This window comes from Dromiciops gliroides, chromosome 2, assembly GCF_019393635.1.
Source record: "Dromiciops gliroides isolate mDroGli1 chromosome 2, mDroGli1.pri, whole genome shotgun sequence".
Lineage (NCBI taxonomy): Eukaryota > Metazoa > Chordata > Mammalia > Microbiotheria > Microbiotheriidae > Dromiciops > Dromiciops gliroides.
This window is the reverse complement of record NC_057862.1, coordinates 554,869,149-554,888,583: the sequence shown is the minus strand read 5'-3', so window position 1 is coordinate 554,888,583 and position 19,435 is coordinate 554,869,149. Positions and strand designations below refer to the sequence as shown.

General features: G+C 41.6%; 2 protein-coding genes across 2 annotated transcripts; one reads left to right on the top strand and one right to left on the bottom strand.

The window, feature by feature from the left end:
• Nucleotides 1–426: 426 nt before the first annotated feature.
• SSTR4 (somatostatin receptor 4) lies at nt 427–2,934 on the top strand. The gene has a single exon (XM_043985010.1). It carries the CDS (start codon nt 427–429, stop codon nt 1,612–1,614), a length of 1,188 nt encoding a protein of 395 aa, XP_043840945.1. The 3' UTR covers nt 1,615–2,934.
• Nucleotides 2,935–15,261: 12,327 nt separating this feature from the next.
• On the bottom strand, nt 15,262–19,121 carry THBD (thrombomodulin). Its single transcript, XM_043990232.1, has one exon. The coding sequence runs from the start codon at nt 18,838–18,840 to the stop codon at nt 17,122–17,124; it is 1,719 nt and encodes a 572-aa protein (XP_043846167.1). The 5' UTR covers nt 18,841–19,121; the 3' UTR covers nt 15,262–17,121.
• Between the last annotated feature and the right edge of the window lie 314 nt (nt 19,122–19,435).

Here is a 19,435-nt window from a genome sequence, read left to right as displayed (position 1 = left end):
GGGGGGAGTCTGGAAGGAGGGAAAGGGGGGGGGCGAGAGTGAAAAAAAGAAGAGCCAGAGGGAGAGAGCATATTGTCATGCAACAGTGGGTATGTGTGAAGCAAATCAAAGGCGAGCCGGCTCAGGATTGGAAGCGGCTTTAAGTGGGTGACAGCCGCTCGCTATTTAGGCAGACCTGGTGGAAGCTCGGAAGCGCACATCTGCTCCAGCTGCCACAGCCTCCGGAGCTTTCGCCACTGCTGTTGCCGGCGCAGCCACAGTCCTTTCCAACCTCCTTCCCTTTTCCTGACTGCCCGGCTGAGGGCTTCACATCTGGCAGACGGCAGGGGCTCCCGCGGCATATCTCTCTCTCTCTTTCTCTCCATCTCCTCCTCGTTCTTCTCTTCTGTTACTCGCAGTCGGCCCATTGATGGACCATCTGCCAGGATGAGCGGCTCCCCGACGCTGGCCCCTGGGGTGGAGGAAGCCATAGCCACAGGAATCAATGGATTTGGGACGGACTGGCCCAGGGCTCCCAATGGCAGCCGCCCCCCTGGGAACATGGGCGGGGAGGAAGAGGAGGGAAGAGGGGCAGGGGGTGAGGCTGGAATGATCGTTATCCAGTCCATCTATGCCCTGGTGTGCTTGGTGGGGCTGGTGGGTAATGCCTTAGTTATCTTCGTCATTCTCCGATACGCTAAGATGAAGACAGCCACCAATATCTACCTGTTGAATCTGGCCATTGCTGATGAGCTCTTCATGCTCAGCGTGCCCTTTGTAGCCTCCTCTGCTGCCCTCCGCCACTGGCCCTTTGGCTCTGCCCTCTGCAGGACTGTGCTGAGTGTTGATGGCCTCAATATGTTCACGAGTGTCTTCTGCCTGACCGTGCTCAGTGTAGACCGATACATTGCTGTGGTGCACCCCCTGAGAGCTGCCACCTACAGAAGGCCCAGTGTGGCCAAGCTCATCAATGGAGGAGTGTGGCTGGCATCCTTGCTAGTCACTCTACCCATTACCATCTTTGCAGACACTAAGCCCACCCGAGGGGGCCAGGCTGTGGCCTGCAACCTGCACTGGCCTCATCCAGCCTGGTCTGCTGTCTTTGTGGTCTACACTTTCCTCCTGGGTTTCCTCCTTCCTGTCCTGGCCATTGGCCTCTGTTACCTGCTTATTGTGGGCAAGATGAGAGCAGTGGCCCTCAGGGCTGGCTGGCAGCAGAGGCGACGATCAGAGAAGAAGATCACCAGACTGGTGCTCATGGTGGTGGCTGTCTTTGTGCTTTGCTGGATGCCCTTTTATGTGGTACAACTGCTAAACCTCTTCATGCCCAGCCTGGATGCCACTGCTAATCACGTGTCCCTCATCCTCAGCTATGCCAACAGCTGTGCAAATCCCATTCTATATGGCTTTCTCTCAGACAACTTCCGGCGTTCATTCCAGAGAGTGCTCTGCCTTCGTTGTTGTCTCTTAGATGCTGCTTCTGCTGCTGAGGAAGAACCCTTGGACTACTATGCTACAGCCCTTAAGAGCAAAGGGGGTGGGTGCATGTGCCCCACTCTGCCCTGCCAGCAGGAGCCAGTGCACCCAGAACCCTGTGGCAAGCATGGCACCCTTACCAGGACCACCACCTTCTAAAGAGCAAACTCCAGCTTCTTGAACCGACCTGTCAACCTAGACCTCTTTCAATCCCCAGTCATCACCTTCCAGAGGCCATCTTCATCTTTCCCCACCAAACTGTCTCCTCCCTGATTTCCCCTCAAGAACCTTGGACTTCTGGAGAAACCAGGCTTTCCAAGAAGATCATGTCCTTTCCAGATGAACATTGTCATTTTGCTTGTGTATTGTTCCCAGGGACACTTGCATCCCACTAAACTAATCCTTTCCTCTCAAGAACAACAGTTTGCTAAAGGACATCTCCGTGGGGTAGGACTCACTCTGTGCATGGACTGTGAGAATTACCATTCCTGAGCCCTTGGAGTTTTGTTTTGGTTTTTGCATTTTTTACTGGGGAGGGAAGAGGGAAAGGGGAATGAGGGAGTGCTGTCTCAGTCACTTGTTTTTCCAGTTTTCCTTTAGAAAGGATAGAAAGAATGATCAGGAGTCAGAAGAGACCTGACCCCAGATTCTGTCTTCAAAATAGGAACTCTTCTCTTTTTATGGGCTATTTCTTTCTTAATTGTAATTGGGGTACAATATGAACTGTGTACAGGAAGGGAAAAAAATCTAACACCTTAGATCATTCCTTTGCTTTTTGTCTTTAGCTCTGTATTGCCAAGTAGTATTTATTTACAAAAGTCTGGGATGCAATCTTGTTTGCTTCTAACCTTGACATATAGTCACATAATAAGTGATATCTGTATCATGTCAGGTCAGTAACAAGTTCTTTGTGGGTAGAGCCAAGGTTGAAGTTGTATGTTGTGGGGATTAATGTAAGGCACTAAATCTGGCCAATAATAAAAACAACAGAGAGGATAAAACCTCACCCAGATCTTGTGCTGTCATTTATTTGCCAGTATCCCTTGAGTGTGGGAGTTTACCATCCTTTTGGGGTACACATTTGTATTAGTGACAGTGGGGACGGGAAGGGAAAATTCAAATAGAAAAAATCATTGTTTTTAAGAAGGGATGTAAATGTGCATTTAGAAGGCAAGTTTATCTTTCCTTTCTTTTTCTTTTCTTTTCTTTCCTTTTCTTTTTATTTTTTTAAGGCCCCAGAAATCAGGAAACCATTAGAAAAGATGTACATAATAAACTGTAGCTCTAGCCCAAGATCAAAGAAAGTAAAACAACCTAAACTCTTTCCTGCTAGTTAAATTATGGCTGAGTGATGGTTCTTACAATAGAAAAAGGACAATTCATGATGTTTCATTTATGCTTACTGTCAGATGAAGAGATGGCTTTGTAACCTCTCATAATTGTAATTAACTTAGAAGTCCTAATAAAAATGGTGTTGAATATGCATTAATGCCTGTGGTAAATGAGGGTGAGTGGGGGTCATTTAAAAAAGGGGGGAAACCAATGATCTCATATCCAGAATATCCAGTAAGGATGGTGGTATATATGTGAGAGGAGTAGAGTAGGGGAAAAGGATAGATCCTGGTGGATATAAGATTTAGAGCTTCAATGGGGTCTTAGGAATCACCTACTACAATCCCCTTATTTTACAGAGGAGAAAACAATTGCAGAGATTAAGGCACTTTCCTAATTTCATACAGCTAAGAGTGCTGGGTGAGAATTTGAATCCAGGTTCTAAGACTCCAACTCCAGAGCTCTTTCCAGTACACTTCACAGCCTTTTCTTGGCCATGTATAAATCTTCCAAGGCACTATATCTTGGTTTGTCATTGGGATTTGTCAGTGGAAGTGTTGGCCCCCTGGAAGTGAGATTCCACTCTAAAATACTTGTGCCTTCCAAATTGCATCTGACATAAACTCAGAAAATGTCAGTGTCTTTTAGACAAGTGACAAGTCAGATGATCTCCATGGGAACAGGGGAGCTCAAATGAGGCTGTGATATGCTTTTCCATGAAGCAGTGACAGAACTAAACATCTATAATTTTAATCTCGTTCAACAAATATGTATAGGTTTCACTCTGTGAAAAAGCATTATGCCTGGTACCAAGGACAGACAGATCACACACACACACACAATGCCGAAGCTCCTGCTCTCCAGGTACCAACATTTTCACACCAGGCCACCTCTCCATAAACTCAGTGGAGTAAAAGACAGACAAATTCTTGATTAGCATGGGACAAAACAAAATTTTTGCCAGAATTAAGTGAATGGTTCTCTTCACTCTTTTTTTGTTTGTTTGTTTGGTTGGTTTTTTTTTTTTGGTAAGGCAATTGGGGTTAAGTGACTTGCCCAGGGTCACACAGCTAGTAAGTGTCAAGTGTCTGAGGTCAGATTTGAACTCAGGTCCTCCTCAATCCAGGTCTGGTGATTTATCTACTGTGCTGCCTACCTCTCCCAGTTCTCTTGACTCTTGGTTGTATTTTTCCAATAAGGCCCTCCCTGACTCTAGTCACAGTCTTTAACCTCTTTAAAAATCTTAAAATTCTATATTTTTCACCCATAATAATTATTTTCATAAATTATTTCACATTTGCTTTGTAAATAATTTCAAACATCATTTATATTTTTTTAATTCATAATAATTCTTTATAGAAAGTATGTACCTAAGCTTGCTTAGTTTGGACATATTCCCCCAATTTAGCTCTCAGTTATTGTCAAATATTTGTGACTTTGGGAATGTGACATCAACATCATGGGCCTGAGTTTCTTCTTCTGTAAAATGAAGGTTAATTGATCTTTAAGATCACTTTCAGTTGTTTGAGTCTGTAGTTTTATCTGTGAAGAAACTATCCATGATGATCCAATGTCTAACCTTCTTTCATTCCCTTTTTCCACCCCCACCTGACCCACACACACCCTCCTCTGCTGTCTAGCTAGGTTTCAAACTGCTAAACCCCAGCCTCCTCCAGAAAGGTAATAAAGGAAATGCCAGGTAAACAAACAAGATTCCAATTGCCAGTCCATTACCCACCTGCCCTTTTCCCATCTCTCCCACCCACCCCATAATCCATAGTATGACATACTTCATGGTATGTCATGCTTCATTTTTGCTAGTGAATATATTGCAGCAGAGAGATCAGAGACCTATAGTTTCATTGATGTAATGAACTCCCAGTGGGGAAACTCTCTCCACAGATAAAGAAAAATGATGTGCTTGAGATGACTGAGAGATTTAAGTGATTTGATCAGCCAGCTAATCTCTGTCAAGAGGCCCAGCTTGAATCCTGGTATTCCTGACTTCCTGAGACACTTTCTAGTATACCATCCTGCCTCTGATTAGACAGGGGGTGAATGTCTTATTGGAGCTGGAAGGTACCAGAAGACATGCTCTAATCCAAAGCTTCTTAAAGTGTGGGTCACTAAGCTATATGGGGTGGAGTAACTGAATGTGGGAGTTGAGAAACATTTGGCAACAGGAAAAGGTTATGTCTATCTATTTTATATGCCCATATACCCGGAGTTGAGGGAAAATTTCTTGGGCAAAAAGGGGTTGCAAGTGGATAAAATTTAAGAAGCCCTGCTTAATCCAACCCATTTATTTTATAGATGAGAAGCTGAGGCAAAGAGAATGGAACAAGCTCACACAGGGAGGCAGGGCCAAGTTGGAACTCGGACTCCACTCAAATAATCCCTAGTTCAGTGCTCTTTCCTTCCTTTCCAGAGATATGTGATCTCAGGAAACTGGAAGTAAGTCACTGGTATTTATTGACCTCCTGTAGCCATGGCATCACTGGATGAGGCTCTGAGAGGTGTTATTTAAATGGAAGGCATTTGCAAGGGGGTAAAAAGATAAATAGCCTTGGGGTGAAGGGGTGAAGTCAGGCAATGGTAGGAGATTGGACTAGGATGCTGGGCCCTTGCCATGGCTTGGGTGGGGACTTTGCCTTCAGCACCATATCACAGAACAGTTTCCATTGGCTCTAATTTCCCACATGATACACACTCTGCAATTTTCTTTCTCTGATAAGGCATGAGCCAAGAGTACTGACAATGCATATCTTTAGCTGCCAAAGACCAGGGTAATGCTGTCTGCTGCTTCTTTTCATAAGAAAAGACTTTCAATTTGATTGATTAGAAAACTGAGCACTTGCCTGTTTTAAAAAAAATACTGACTAGCTTTAATAACTGAGATAGTGAGAGAATAAGAAACAAAGCACTTAAAATTTTAACATTGTATTCACTGCTTGTTAGAAATGCGCATTTAATACTGGCCTTGATTCCTATAATAAATAATAAATCAAGTGAATCTTTGGAAGTGGAACCCCCCCTAACCCCCCCCCCAAAAAAAACCAAACATACAATTTTGTGGCTTATTCAAATTTTTGAGGCTTAGTAAGTCAGAATCAAATTCAAACATGGAAAACCTTTTAGTCATCCCAGTTGTGAAGTCCTTTTTCTTCTGTTATGCTTTATGGGTTTTTTTTTGTTTGTTTATTTGTAGCTACCATTCTGCTCTAGGAGTTTAACCAGTAACACAACTTCCTTGGCACTTCCCTGGATGTAGAAGCTTTTAACATAGGTACACTCAAAAGGAAGTAGGGGAAGCTAGGTGGCTCAGTGGATAGTTCACTGAGCCTGGAATCAGGAAAACCTAAGTTTAAATCTGGTCTCACATACTTACTAGCTGTGTGACCCTGAGTGAGTCACTTAACTCTGCTTCAGCTTCCTCATCTGGAAAATGAACTGAAGGAAATGGCAAACTACTCTGGTATCTGCCAAGAGAACCCTAAATGGGGTCATGAAGAGTCAGACATGACTGAAATGACTGAAATGACAAGGGAATTAAAGAACTCTCTAGTGAAGTTAAGATCACCATGTGTCTTCAAGTAATCTTATTAGTATAATGGGTAAAAACAATGCTTAGATAGCCCATTGATATTTAAGATTTAAATGCCCTAAATTTAGTAAATAATTATGTAATTCTTCTCTTTGGTTGAATAGACAGCAGTCCCTAGTTCCATATGTCCCAAAGTAGAGATCATAGAAGAGTGAGGAAATCATGGCTGTTATATTATCTAAGAAGTTCTGAGTCTCCTCCCTCTGTCTCCAAAGCCCTACTTCCTTTTTTTCCCTCTTAGAATGGTGTCTGACCCAGCATCTCAAGGCCTTATGTTTATTGCTTGTATGTGTGTGTTTTTACAAGCATATATATGGTAATGGAAGACACATAAGTAAGATTGTTGGATGCCAGAAAAAAGATCTACTGTATTGGTACAGTGTGCCATGTTTGGTAGATTGGTCCACATTTTGACCTGTATTTGTTTAGAGGAAGATCGGGCTTGAATCTATAGTGATAAGGATGGTGTTATCACATATGAACTTTTAGAATTCTCAAAAAGTGGTAGCACAGCTAAAAAATGGCAGTCTCCTTGGTCTATCTCTTCCTAGTGAATCTTTTTTTCTTTCAGTCTTTTCCCCAATGTCTTTCTTTCCCTCTCTCAAAATTACATTTATCTAACCTCTTTGACTTTCCATTTATGAATCTCATTTCTTTTCCTTGTAATTCCTTGCCTTTCCTCTCTTCCTAATTTTCTTTCTTTTTCCCTTTCTCCTTCTCTACCCTTCAAGTGCCCATTAGCATTGCACTGAGGAAGGATTTTCTGATATTTGCTGGATTCAGTGAATAAAGCTTAATGCCTCCCATTCATTTAAATGTGTTTTTTTAAAAAACTTGGTAAGTTGAATATTTCATATTTCTCTTTCTAAAAACAAACCAACTTATGCATATTATACACACATATATGTATGTATATATTTATATACACACATAGATATCTTAATTAAGTTGCAATTTATATGTAGGTGGCCCTTGATTGATTTTACTGCTCTGGATCAATAGCACTAACAGAAAAAAAAAAATTCCTACCCTCTCTAAAGACAGCATTACTGGTAACTCTTTGGGGGAATTTAGAGAGGGAAAAACAGCTGGTTAATCAGTTAATTCTTTCATTTTTCAACTAGTTTTAGCACCATTGTGGTATAGCCTGATTTACTCTCTCTGTTCTGCTTTCTTAGACAGGAGAGAATTGCTTCTTTCCATCCTTATTTTGCAAATACAGTACTTTTAGAAATTATCCAATTTAGAATGATATTTTCTATTTCATATCCATTACTTGAACATATGCTCCCTATTTTCTGGCTGATGCACTCCCAGGATGAATTTCAGAAGGTAACAGCATTGTGAGCTACGATATTTTTGAAATATTAAAACTATACATGAATAAATCAGGCAAACTGCAGTTTTCTAATGGCTACTTACTTTCTATTGCTTTTTTTTTTTTTTTTTTTTTAGTGAGGCAATTGGGGTTAAGTGACTTGCCCAGGGTCACACAGCTAGTAAGTGTTAAGTGTCTGAGGCCGGATTTGAACTCAGGTACTCCTGAATCCAGGGCCGGTGCTCTATCCACTGCGCCATCTAGCTGCCCCTCTATTGCTTTTTAATAAGTAATGGGATGGGGGCAGCTAGGTGGTGCAGTGGATAAAGCATTGGCCCTGGATTGAGGAGGACCTGAGTTTAAGTCTGGCCCCAGACACTTGACACTTACTAGCTGTGTAACCCTGGGCAAGTCTTACTTAACCCTCATTTCCCTGAGAAAAACAAAAAAAACAAAAAACCCAAATATTAGAAACACCTCTGCATTTGTAACACTAGTTCCTACATCTCCCTCAATTCATAAACCCCCTGTGGGTCCCTACTTCGCCCCCACTCAGCAGGAAGCAGTAACAGAAGAGATGATCTTTGTCCTTTTTCCCGGGGTATATGAAAAGGAGGGAATGATGTAGGAGGCGAAAAAAGGGTTAATAGAAAAACCCAAGACCCAAGCTCTAATTCAGATATTAGTTCTAAAAGGGAGTCAGACCCCAGTTAATGGATAACTTACAAGTCAAAATGCTAGGTTCTCTTACCCACAATGATCAACATCCATAACGGGCCAGAGTGGGTCAGGTCAAAATAACAATAAAGGAAAAAGACAACCTATAGAATGGAGATGTTTTGAAACTAGCCATGGGAGTCAGAAAGAGACATGTGCAGAAAAGGCCAAAAATGTCCCCAGATTCACCTTATGATGTGTAAACCCCAAAAGCATACCTGCCTTGGGGGTTGGCTTAGGACCCCAGGAACTCCGAATTAGGATAAGCCCTCCCCTGTACCTCCCCAAGGTGGAGATTATTATAATGAGACTGATAATCAATTTATCCGTACTATAAATATAACTGTCTTTCCTTTCCTTATTCGAGAGATATCTTTCCACTATTCTGGTTCTCTCCCTGTGGTCACCCACAGTATTGCAATAAAACTTGGGAAACTAAGTCACTGAGTCTTGTAATTCTTTTGGGACGACTCACAATCAATTTGACCCCAAATTCCAGCCCACATCACTATGTTCCAGTTGAGTAGCTGGTGGTGCATCAGTTAGAGCACTAGGCTTGGAATCAGGAAGACTCATCTTTCTAAGTTCAAATCTGGCCTCAGAAATGGACTATCTGTGTGACCCTGTTGGCCTCAGTTTCCTCATATGTAAAATAAGCTGAAGAAGGAAATGGCAAGCCAAGAAAACCCCAAAATAGGACTCGAAGAATTGGATACAACTAAAACTACTGAACAACAACAAACATTCCAGGTGCTGTGATAAGCACTTTACAAATGCCATCTCATTTGATCTTCACAACAATTCTAGGAGATAGGTGATATCATTATCTCCTATTTATAGTTGAGGAAATTGAGGCAGAGAGGTTAAAAGACTTGCCCAGGGTCACATGACTAGCAAATATTTGAGACTAGATTTGAACTTAAGTATTTCTGATTTCAGTCTATGATAGAAGAAACACAATTTCTGTTTACTTCAATGGAAGCCTTAATTGTGAACGTGTATTGTCTAATGCTAAAACATAACTTAAAGCAGAATATTAATGAGTACAATGAGTCCAATATTTAAATTATAACAGAGAAAAAGAGGACTTAGTGCCAAAGGGAATGCAGTTCATGAAATTATACATTTAAAGAGAAAATCCTTTTTGTGAGTTTGTAGGACAAAAGGAATGATTGGAAGTGGGAGAGGGATTTTAGCCACATGTCCCACATGGAATTATTTTTCAATATCCCAATTTTGAGAATTGACAGTTTCCATTTTCTCTCTATAATACTTCCTGATTGCCACATTGCTATTCAAATGGTGGAATACCTATTATTTAATGTTGCTCACGATCCTCACCTCCCCCACACACAATCATAGTTTTTAAAACATTAAGAAAGGGATCTCAACTTAGTTAAATTCCAATGTTAAAAACAGCATTTTGTTTCTCTTGTGAAAGGAAATCAGTTTGTTTATATTTGAAATGACTGACACCCTCTCCCCTACCAAAAAAAAAAAGAAAAGGAAGGTTCTATAAAAAACAAAAAGAGGGTGGGGGAGGGTGTCTTAAAAATAGCAAAGGGTAGTTAAATGGTGTTTCATTTTCTTGTATTTTAAAAACAAATGTCTAGGGGCACCTAGATGGCGCAGTGAATAGAGCACCGGCCCTGGATTCAGGAGTACCTGAGTTCAAATCTGGTCTCAGACATTTAACACTTACTAGCTGTGTGACCCTGGGCAAGTCAACCCCAATTGCCTCACCAAAAAAAAAACCCCAAATGTCTAAAAAAGTCAAATGATGTTTTCAAATATGATCTTAAATTTTACTTTTCAAGTCACATCTAATGGAGGTGGGGGTGGGAAAGGCAAACATACTTAAGTACTACATTTCTTTTTTTTTTTTTCCGTGGGGCAATGGGGGTTAAGTGACTTGCCCAGGGTCACACAGCTAGTTAGTGTCAAGTGTCTGAGACCGGATTTGAACTCAGGTACTTCTGAATCCAGGGCCCACGCCTTATCCACTGCGCCACCTAGTTGCCCCAGTACTACATTTCTTGAAAAAAAAAGACAATATATTATTCTATTCCTGGTTCCTTCTTTTTTTTTTTTTTTAAGCAAGGTAGGTAGGAATATTTTTATCCTGTCTAATTCTTATGTAGGGGAAATGGAAACCCGGGCAGATGAGAACTCACAGATACTTTACACCTACTCCTATAACTAATTGATTCTTCTGATACCTAGAACAAGTCCTCACCCACTCCTACCTCTGCCTTTTTAAGGAAGTATTTTGAAAATGAAGCCAACTGTTGTATCAGGGACAATCAGAATACTAACTGAAAATGCTGCTTCCTCCAGAAATACTATATTCAGTCACTTATTCTGTCCCTTAACTTCCTTTAAGTCAACAAAGATTTATTAAGTGCCTATTTTGTGGGAAACATTTTGCTAAGCCCCGGGGTATTGAAGCCCTTGTCTTTTAGAAGGTATCCTTTGTTTTTGTCAGGCCTCTAATGAGTCGCTCAGTTTTCATTAGTATAAAATCTGAAAGCGTGATAAGAGCTGTAGAAGAGGTTTGATTTGTGTTTAATTAAAAACTGTTTCCTGATAACAAGTAGGGAAGGGGGGTGGGGGGAGGTTCTACCTTATCCCAGTGAACATAATCACTGAAGACATAGGTCAAATGAGATAACAAATGCAAAACACATTGTAAAACTAAATGTACTATATAAATGCTAGCTATTGTAATAAGTATTATCATTCTGATTGAATCAATCAGAAGTGTAAACTATGTATAAACAAGTGCTTTATCAATTTGAGGGGAATTAAGTGTTTTGATAATTAGATAGAGAAGTGATATCCTGTGATTGGTTGAAAGAATCTGACTCACCTCTCTACTTATGTATAAACAGCCAGCTAATGAAAGTGGAAGTTAAGAAAGTGAATAAATACAGAGAGCTGGAGCTACAAGTAGAAATCTGTTTAACTACTCTCCACAGCTTTTCTATTGTTCTTTTCGAATTTGAGAGCTCAGGGTCTCTTGGAAGAGTTGTTAAGAAGAGTATGAAGCAGGAGCAGCTAGGTGGTGCAGTGTATAAAGCACTGGCCCTGGATTCAGGATGACCTGAGATCAAATCTGGCCTCAGACACTTGGCACTTACTAGCTGTGTGACCCTGGGTAAGTCACTTAACCCTCATTTGCCCCTCCCCCCAAAAGAGGGAAGATCATGAAGGGCTGAGAAAGAAAAGATTGCTTAATACCAATGGACATATATACTTAGTTCACATTTGTCAAAGTCAACCCGGATACCCAGATAGATTATTCATAGAATTATTGGCATCTGGCTAGAAATCTAGAGGAGACATGGACTTGTTTTCTTGTTTGTTTTTAATGCTATGATCTCTGTATATGATATTTCTATACCTAAAAACTCACCATAGACCTTGGATAACAATAATGAATTTTTGACCTGAACTTCAACCTTGAATCTGAACCCAAAACTTAACCTTGTGTTTTACTGACTCTATGACAAAGTATCCTTTGAAAAATAAGGGCCTTAAGGGAGCAGCTAGGTGGCAGGGAGGATAAAACACTAGCCCTGGATTCAGGACTTGAGTTCAAATCCAGCCTCAGACACTTGACACTGCCTAGCTGTGTGACCCTGGGCAAATCACTTAACCCTCATTTCCCTGCAAAAAAAGAAAGAAAAGCAAATAAATAAGGCCCCTAAAGAATATTTTCCACAAGATAATTTATACTATGCCAGGAAAGATTTCATTTATATATTCATATATTTGCAAATGATTATTGAGGGTCCACTGTTTCTGCTCTAAGGGACAACCAAAAAATCTCTAGGTAACACTTTCCTCCTATAATCTGATTCCAAAAGTATCGGAACTTCAGAAATAACATTTGAGTGATAAAATTCATTACAACTTTTTCCCTACCTGGGCCCACCTTAAATTTCAGTTCTGACTGTCACACTAACTAGCTCTGTAGCCTTGGGCAAATCATTTCAGCTCTGATCCTCACAATTTCCTATAAAATGAGAGGTAAAAATATATGACCTCTAAGCTCCCATGCATGAGCTCCTCTCATAGCCTAGGTAGAGAAGTTGCGTTTTAAGATGAAACTTGAGGAATGACATGTGGAATACATTAGTAGTCCTTCATAATTTTATGGGGAAGAAAAACTACCAAATCTATTGTCTCTGGCTTTTAAAATGTCACCTTTCAAGAGCAAAGGTCAAAGGTGAAGGTGACAGAGAATAAAAACAAAGATGAGGGATATGAGTGAAATGATCATAAAAATAAATAAAATACCTTTATTTCAGTTGAATTAAAAACGTTTATAGTAAAACATGCTATTTTGGATTTTTTCAGTGTTATATATGTATATGTATATAATATACATACATGTTTATGTGTATATGCATTATATGTATATATTTATTGTATATCCATACATATATGGATATGTGTGTGTGTTTCATGTGAAATGAATTTCATGTCAAGTCTACTACTACTACTTGGGGGCAACCCACATTCACATGAGTACAGTACCCTGGGTCCACTGATTATTGGTTATGAAATCTGTTGATTTGCCTGAATCTTTGGGTCATAACTCATAACTGACTAACTTGTCAGTTTAGGCAAAAGGCCTTTACCATGCTGAGCAGATGTCACCAAGCTGTTTTGATAGGGCAAATCAAATATCTCTGTAGGAGAGAGAGGAATTCTAGAATTAGAAATGGAAGAGCAAGACACTTTAAAATGGTCCTTCTGGCCCTGCTTTCTTAGCTTTTGGGGTGCTGCATTGGAAAACTCCTTCCTCTAATATAGATAGTAAGTTATCAATGGGTAATAAATAAGTCTGAGGAAGTTGTTCAGGTCCATAAGGATTAAAGACCTCTGTGGGGTCATATAGCTAGTGTCAGAGGGGGATTTAAATCTGGGTCTTACCTGGGTCTATATCCCATACTCTTCTATCTAAGCTGCCCCATCAGATTACTAGCTCCCAAAGTCAGCCAACCTTAATGAGAGAAAATTATAATGATGACATACATGGTTATGGAAAGATTTCACAGCTTTTAAAGTGCTTTCAAACTGTGTCATTTTATACAAAATAATTGTGAGATGGTCTCTATAAGGGCTATTATCCTTATTTTTCAGAGGATACTACTGAGACTCAAAGAGTCTGTGACTCCCCTAATGTTGCCCAGCTAGTAGAAATAAGAGCCAGGTCTAGAAAACAAAACAAAACAAAACCCACAAACATTTATTTTGACTCCTGGTTCTCCAGAAAAGGGTAAAAAAAACCCATACAGAACATATGCACTTTTTTTTTTGTTTTTGTTTTTTTGTTTGTTTTAAGTGCAATGGGGGTTAAGTGACTTGCCCAGGGTCACACAGCTAGTAAGTGTCAAGTGTCTGAGGCCGAATTCGAACTCAGGTACTCCTGAATCCAGGGCTGGTGCTCCATCCACTGCGCCACCCAGCTGCCCCCACATATACACTTTTAAGCTTAGTTGGTATTATTAACATTTTCTCTATCACTTTCTTAAGTCTAAGTAATCAATAAATGATCAATCAAACCCTGATTTATAGTGTTTGCTGATTTCTGAGGTAAAAGTGCTGACAATGAAAATGTAACAATCTGCTCTTCCCACAGAGCTGGCTCCAGGAAGACACATTCTTTGAGAACCACGACCCAACAGCATGACAACTTAAGTCTTTTTCTCTCATGAACAATGTTATGATGATCCCTGGGAGGAAGGGGAAGGGACTACTTCCTTGTGTCTGGCTATGACCCAAATCAATCTCACTTTTATTTTATATGATTGATATAATGTGATTTTGCTATCATTTTTTTTGTGTATATCTGGGAATGCAATTTTTAAGAAAGCTCCCTGAATTACTGTATATTAGCTCCACCTGGGAGTGCTTTACTTAAAGCTTGAGTGATTCTATCCAGTTTAAAAATCAGTTGAAAATGGGAATAGTTAGTCAGCTATTTAGATGCTTAAAAAGTATCTGGAAATTTGACGAAACATTAAAATTTCTACATGAATGTTCCTCTATAATGTCTTTAAGAGTTCACCTATAAGATGACTTTGAGTTAGATCAACTGATTGATGAAGTGTCAGAGAGAACACTGAAGACATGACATTTTTATTTTTTTAATGCAGATTATATAAAAAGAATTGTTAATAAGATTTTGGTATGAGGTCAGAGAGGTTTTACTTGAATTGGGGCCCTAGAATGAGGACCTCAAATAGGCTCTTTTAACACACACTGTCCTGGCATTTCATCAAAGCAAGACCTAGTTTTTCCTTAGCTAATATAGGAGAACTGGTCAAAATTTACTCAGAGAAGCATGGAAAGTATTGTTTTTTAAAGTATATCATAGATATCCTCTGTCTACCTATACTTTCTGATACTTTCTGCCAAATAATCTTCCTACACAATAATAAAAAAATCTATATACATATGTACACACATACATATATAGCGTCATACTACAAGAGTAACTATGGCCACAGAAAGTCATAAGTTATTTGTACTCTATGCATAGGAAGTGTCAAATTCTTTTTATGTTTTGTGATAAAACTACACAGGCAGTTTTCTTTTGTTTTAGGTGTAAGCTTCCCATGTTGGAAAGAATCTTTGAAAGAAAATGGAGATGTTATTACTGGGTTACACCATAGATTTGTTCTCTGGATCATGCTTTCTTGTGTACTGTCTTATTGTGTGCATGTAGCACACAAGAAACACATTTTAAAAAACAAACAAAAAAGGATTTTTAAAAACATAAAACAAATAAATAATCCAAGATCATGTTATCATAAACAGTTATAAAACTTTTTATTTTCTACAAGTGAAATTGGAAGTCAGGCTTTTGCCTGTACTCTTTTTTTTATTTCCAATAAATAAATAACTATTTACAAATGTGCCAAGTTTACAAAACAGTAGAGAAAAACTTTACTGTAAAAAGGTACTTTATATAACACATTTGCTCTTTTTCAAAAGCTGAAGAACAATTTCATTAACCTAGCTTAACTGAACCAAAAAACATTTTCCAACCTGGCATAGCAGTCTCAAGTTATATGTACCTGGTCATTTCTAGAAGAAAAAAACAGCCTAGCAAATAGATTGTTCTCACCTTATTTAAAATAAAGCCCCAGACTTGACTTACTATTCCTTTGTTATTGACCCTTGTTTGAGAATTTCCAGAAATTTAGAAGCTGGGGCCACAGAGGCAATTTGAAATGGTTAAGCATAGTTCTCCTGGGAGGCTGATCAATGAAGGCTTCTATTTTTGATAATCTAGGCTCTCACCTTGACCCTCCCTCCCCCCTTAAAAATGCTTTCTGTCAACAGCAGGGCTTAGTAATTTCCTTGTCAATGTTTTACCTGTTGACAAATGCCCTCAGCTCTGACTGTCCCTCTACAGTTATACAATAAAAATGGGTCATTCAGCTTCACTTTCCTGAACCCAAATCCAGCACTCATACTGTTTTTCCCTGCATTCTCACATCAGTTTTATCATGTTAGAGCAACCCTCTCAACATTTTCACCAGCATTCTAAGGCAAAAGGTAAGCTGCAAAGAAAATCAAACGATAATGTCGACTTTCCAATTCGATCACATACCAGAATCCTTAAACAAGATAAATACAGTGAGATTTAGATTTATTTCTGTTCCAACCCAGCAAAGAGACTTAATACCTTGTGCATATTAACTTTACTGAACCTATGCTGTCCATGAAAGTCAATGATTTGAGTAATAATTTACAAGAATTGGCAAGAAAAAAATTCCTATTTCCCCCTGTGGTTATTTTTTTGAGGCAAGAGTTACAGCCTGAGCAGAGAAAGATAAACGTAGGGTTTTTATGAAACGACAGAAAGGCATCCTGTTTGAGGACTTCATTTGTTGAGGTAAAAGTTACCTTAGCTCTCAGTAGATGAGGGAGGGTTGGTAAAGGGAATGGGAATCTGGATTTCACATTTGTGAGAGCTACAGATAATATAAATTCACAGAGAAAGCTTAAAGTAATATGATAAAGTAGATTTTTCTAATATTCTAAAAGGAATTCCCACTCTTGTTTGACACATAGAGAGATAGCTACGGATGTCTTTCTTTAAAAAAAAAGAAAGAAAGTAAGAAACAGAAAAGGAAAGCAGAGTATCTTAGATACTTAGAAAAAATAAATATTCTAATGACCATCCAAGAATTCCAAACTCATCCCAGTCCAACCAAAGGTGGCAGATTTGGAGCTACAGGCAGTAACAGTACAGTTTCGAAGCCTCTGAATTATGATCAGAAGTCATTTGGTAATCTACATTAACACTTTACAGTCTTCCGGGCTGATGACCACAGGGTTCACCACATATGGTCGCTGTTCACAAGTCTTTCAAAGGTACTCCCCAGATGTGGCTCCCATAAACCCACTGATACCCTTACATCTGGGAAAGAAGTTTCTAGCAATAATATCTTCCCAGATCCGAAAAAAAGTTAAGGTGCTGAGTGTTGGGAGAATAATGTGGCAGAGAGCAGGGGACTGAGAGTGGAGAGAAGGGATCAAGCCGTTATTAATACCGATTAATGCCATCAAACTCATCTCTGTTCACTCAGCTCCCCTCAGCTCTGCACTGGGAAGGACTGAAGCTGTCCTTGAGCCCTTGGTCCTGGATGGAGGGGAGCTTAAGCCAGCTCTTTCAGAGTTTCTGAGGGACTGATTCCGTGCGCACCTGCTGCAAGACCTCTTCCTTGGCTGGGCCTGCGCATTTGTAATCCAGAGCAGCCCGGGCTGCACACTGTTTTTTCCTCAAGTGGCAGATGGTGGCGAGGAGCACTGTGACAATGGATAAAATGCTGATGGCGATGCCAATTAGCACGGCCGAATGGGCCGCTCCTTCCGTCGGTGGGGAAGTGGTGGTGTCTGAAGTCTCGGTGAATGGGGGTTCTCCTGAGCCGCCATCATCATCAGTAGGGTTGATTTCTATGGGAATACACTCTTGGACTGTCTCACCGAGTGTGTACTTGGGCCCACAGATGCATTGGAAGCTGCCGGGCAGGTTAATGCAGTCACCACCAGGGCATTCTCCCGATTCACACTCATCTATGTCACTGCACATTTGGTTGTCGTCCAAAATATAGCCCTCCGGGCACTTGCAGTCGTCTGGATTGTAGGGGTTGCATTTGGCCCGGCATTGCGTGGTGTTGCAGAACAGCATGCACCTGTCGGGCTGGTCTGGAATGGGCACGAAGCCCTCTTCGCAGGTACAGCGGTAAGTACCCCCCTCCAAAGGTAAACACTTATGCTGGCACTTCAAATCTAAGCAGGGGTCGAGCAGCTCGGTACACTCGCCGTCTACCAGCTCGAAGCCTGGGTTACATTCGCATTTGAAGGCACCCTGCGTGTTAACGCACTTCTGCGGGCAAGGATTCGGCTCCAGTGCACAGTCGTCGACGTCTACGCAACTATGCCCGTCGTCCCCCAGGTAGTAACCAGAGTCACACATGCAAGTGTAGCCGCCTGGAGCGTTCGAGCTGAGATGGCAGTACTGCTGACAACGTTTATGGGTGCATGGGTCGCCCTCAGCCTGGCAAGAGCGCAGGTCGGCCTTAGAAAGGGTCCCTTGCGAGCAAAGACACTCAGGTTCCCCGCTGTCCTGCCTGCAGTTCTGCGAGCAGCCCCCCTTCTCCACCCGGCAGTCCCAGGGTCCCAAGGTTTCCTTGACCCAGCGCGGGGTCTCCTCGACCTTCATACAAACAAGGTCCAAACCAAGAGGTACTACCAAGGCGTGGCTGTTGAGGGGCAGAGCCTGGAAGTCAGCTCCCTTTCCCCCGAAAGGGGCATTGTAGATGACACTGGCATTGATACTGGGCTCCAGGTTGAGGGGCTTGCAGGATCCGGGGTAGTTATACTCGCAGAGAAAACCCTCGGTGGCCAACTCACACTGATGCTCCTCCCAGACCAGTTCCATGGAGCCAGAGGCAGAATCCCCGGAGACCACAACACACTGGTGACCGCAGAGGGCGCCACGGCCACTGTGTCTCCACTTACTGTAGCTGGTGCTGTTGTCGCCCGTGACCCACCTGAACCCACGCAGCTGTCCCTCCTGCTCGTGGCTGCAGTTCTGCCCAAGCTGCAGCCCGATCCAAAGGCGACCATCTGGGGGTGAGATTTCTGGAGCTCCCTGAGCAAGCAGAGAGATGACATCCGCGGCCACTGAAGAGCGCACAGTCATCAAGTGGCCCCCGAGCTGCTGGCAGACCTGGTTCGCCCCAGTGAACTGCTCTGAGTTCCAGAAGACGGCATAACAGTCGTCTTCAATGCACTGGCTGCCTCCAGGCTGCGGAGCTGGGGAGGCTGGGAGCCCCAGCTCAGCCATAGTCAGAAGAGAGAGGAGAGGGAGCAGAGGAGGCAGCATTCTCTCAGGCCAGTCGTCTGGGAGGAAGGAGAGGGGGAGGTGGAGAAAAGAGGGAAGTGAAATCGACTGCGATTTCTCCTGCTTCCCTGGGTTCTGGCGTCTAGCTTTGACGTGCTCTGGAATCCAAAGCAAGAACTGGCTTCTTCTGGTTGATTCTCTTTCTGCTCTATGCGGTGATCATCCGATCCTAGTCTAAGGAAGTTTCTGTCATGCCTGAAAGTTGATGCCCAAGTTTTTATAAGTGCTCAGCCCTCCCTTGCAATTCGGGAAAGGAAGGAAGTGCCTGGTGGGACGGGCTGATGCTGCATTCTCTGATTATTGTGTTAGCAAAACGCTGCGATCACCTCGCTCTATGAGTAAAGTACAGTCATAGAAATTGCTGAGCGCTACGGAGGCCAAAGAGGGTGAATTGGGTGGGGTGGGATAAGTGGGGTGTGGGGAGCCAGGGTGGAGGACATAGACCGAGGAAAACGTTGAAGAATAAACAATATAACGGTCTCCATCTCCCAGACAATCAGAAACCACCCCAAAGGGTAATGCGTACAGATATTTTCCCTTAAAACAAAACAAAACAAAACAAACAACCACTATTCCT

Coding starts and splice junctions, on each gene's coding strand:
- THBD (XM_043990232.1), bottom strand. CDS start 18,840: ATGCTGCCTCCTCTGCTCCCTCTCCTCTCTCTTCTGACTATGGCTGAG.
- SSTR4 (XM_043985010.1), top strand. CDS start 427: ATGAGCGGCTCCCCGACGCTGGCCCCTGGGGTGGAGGAAGCCATAGCC.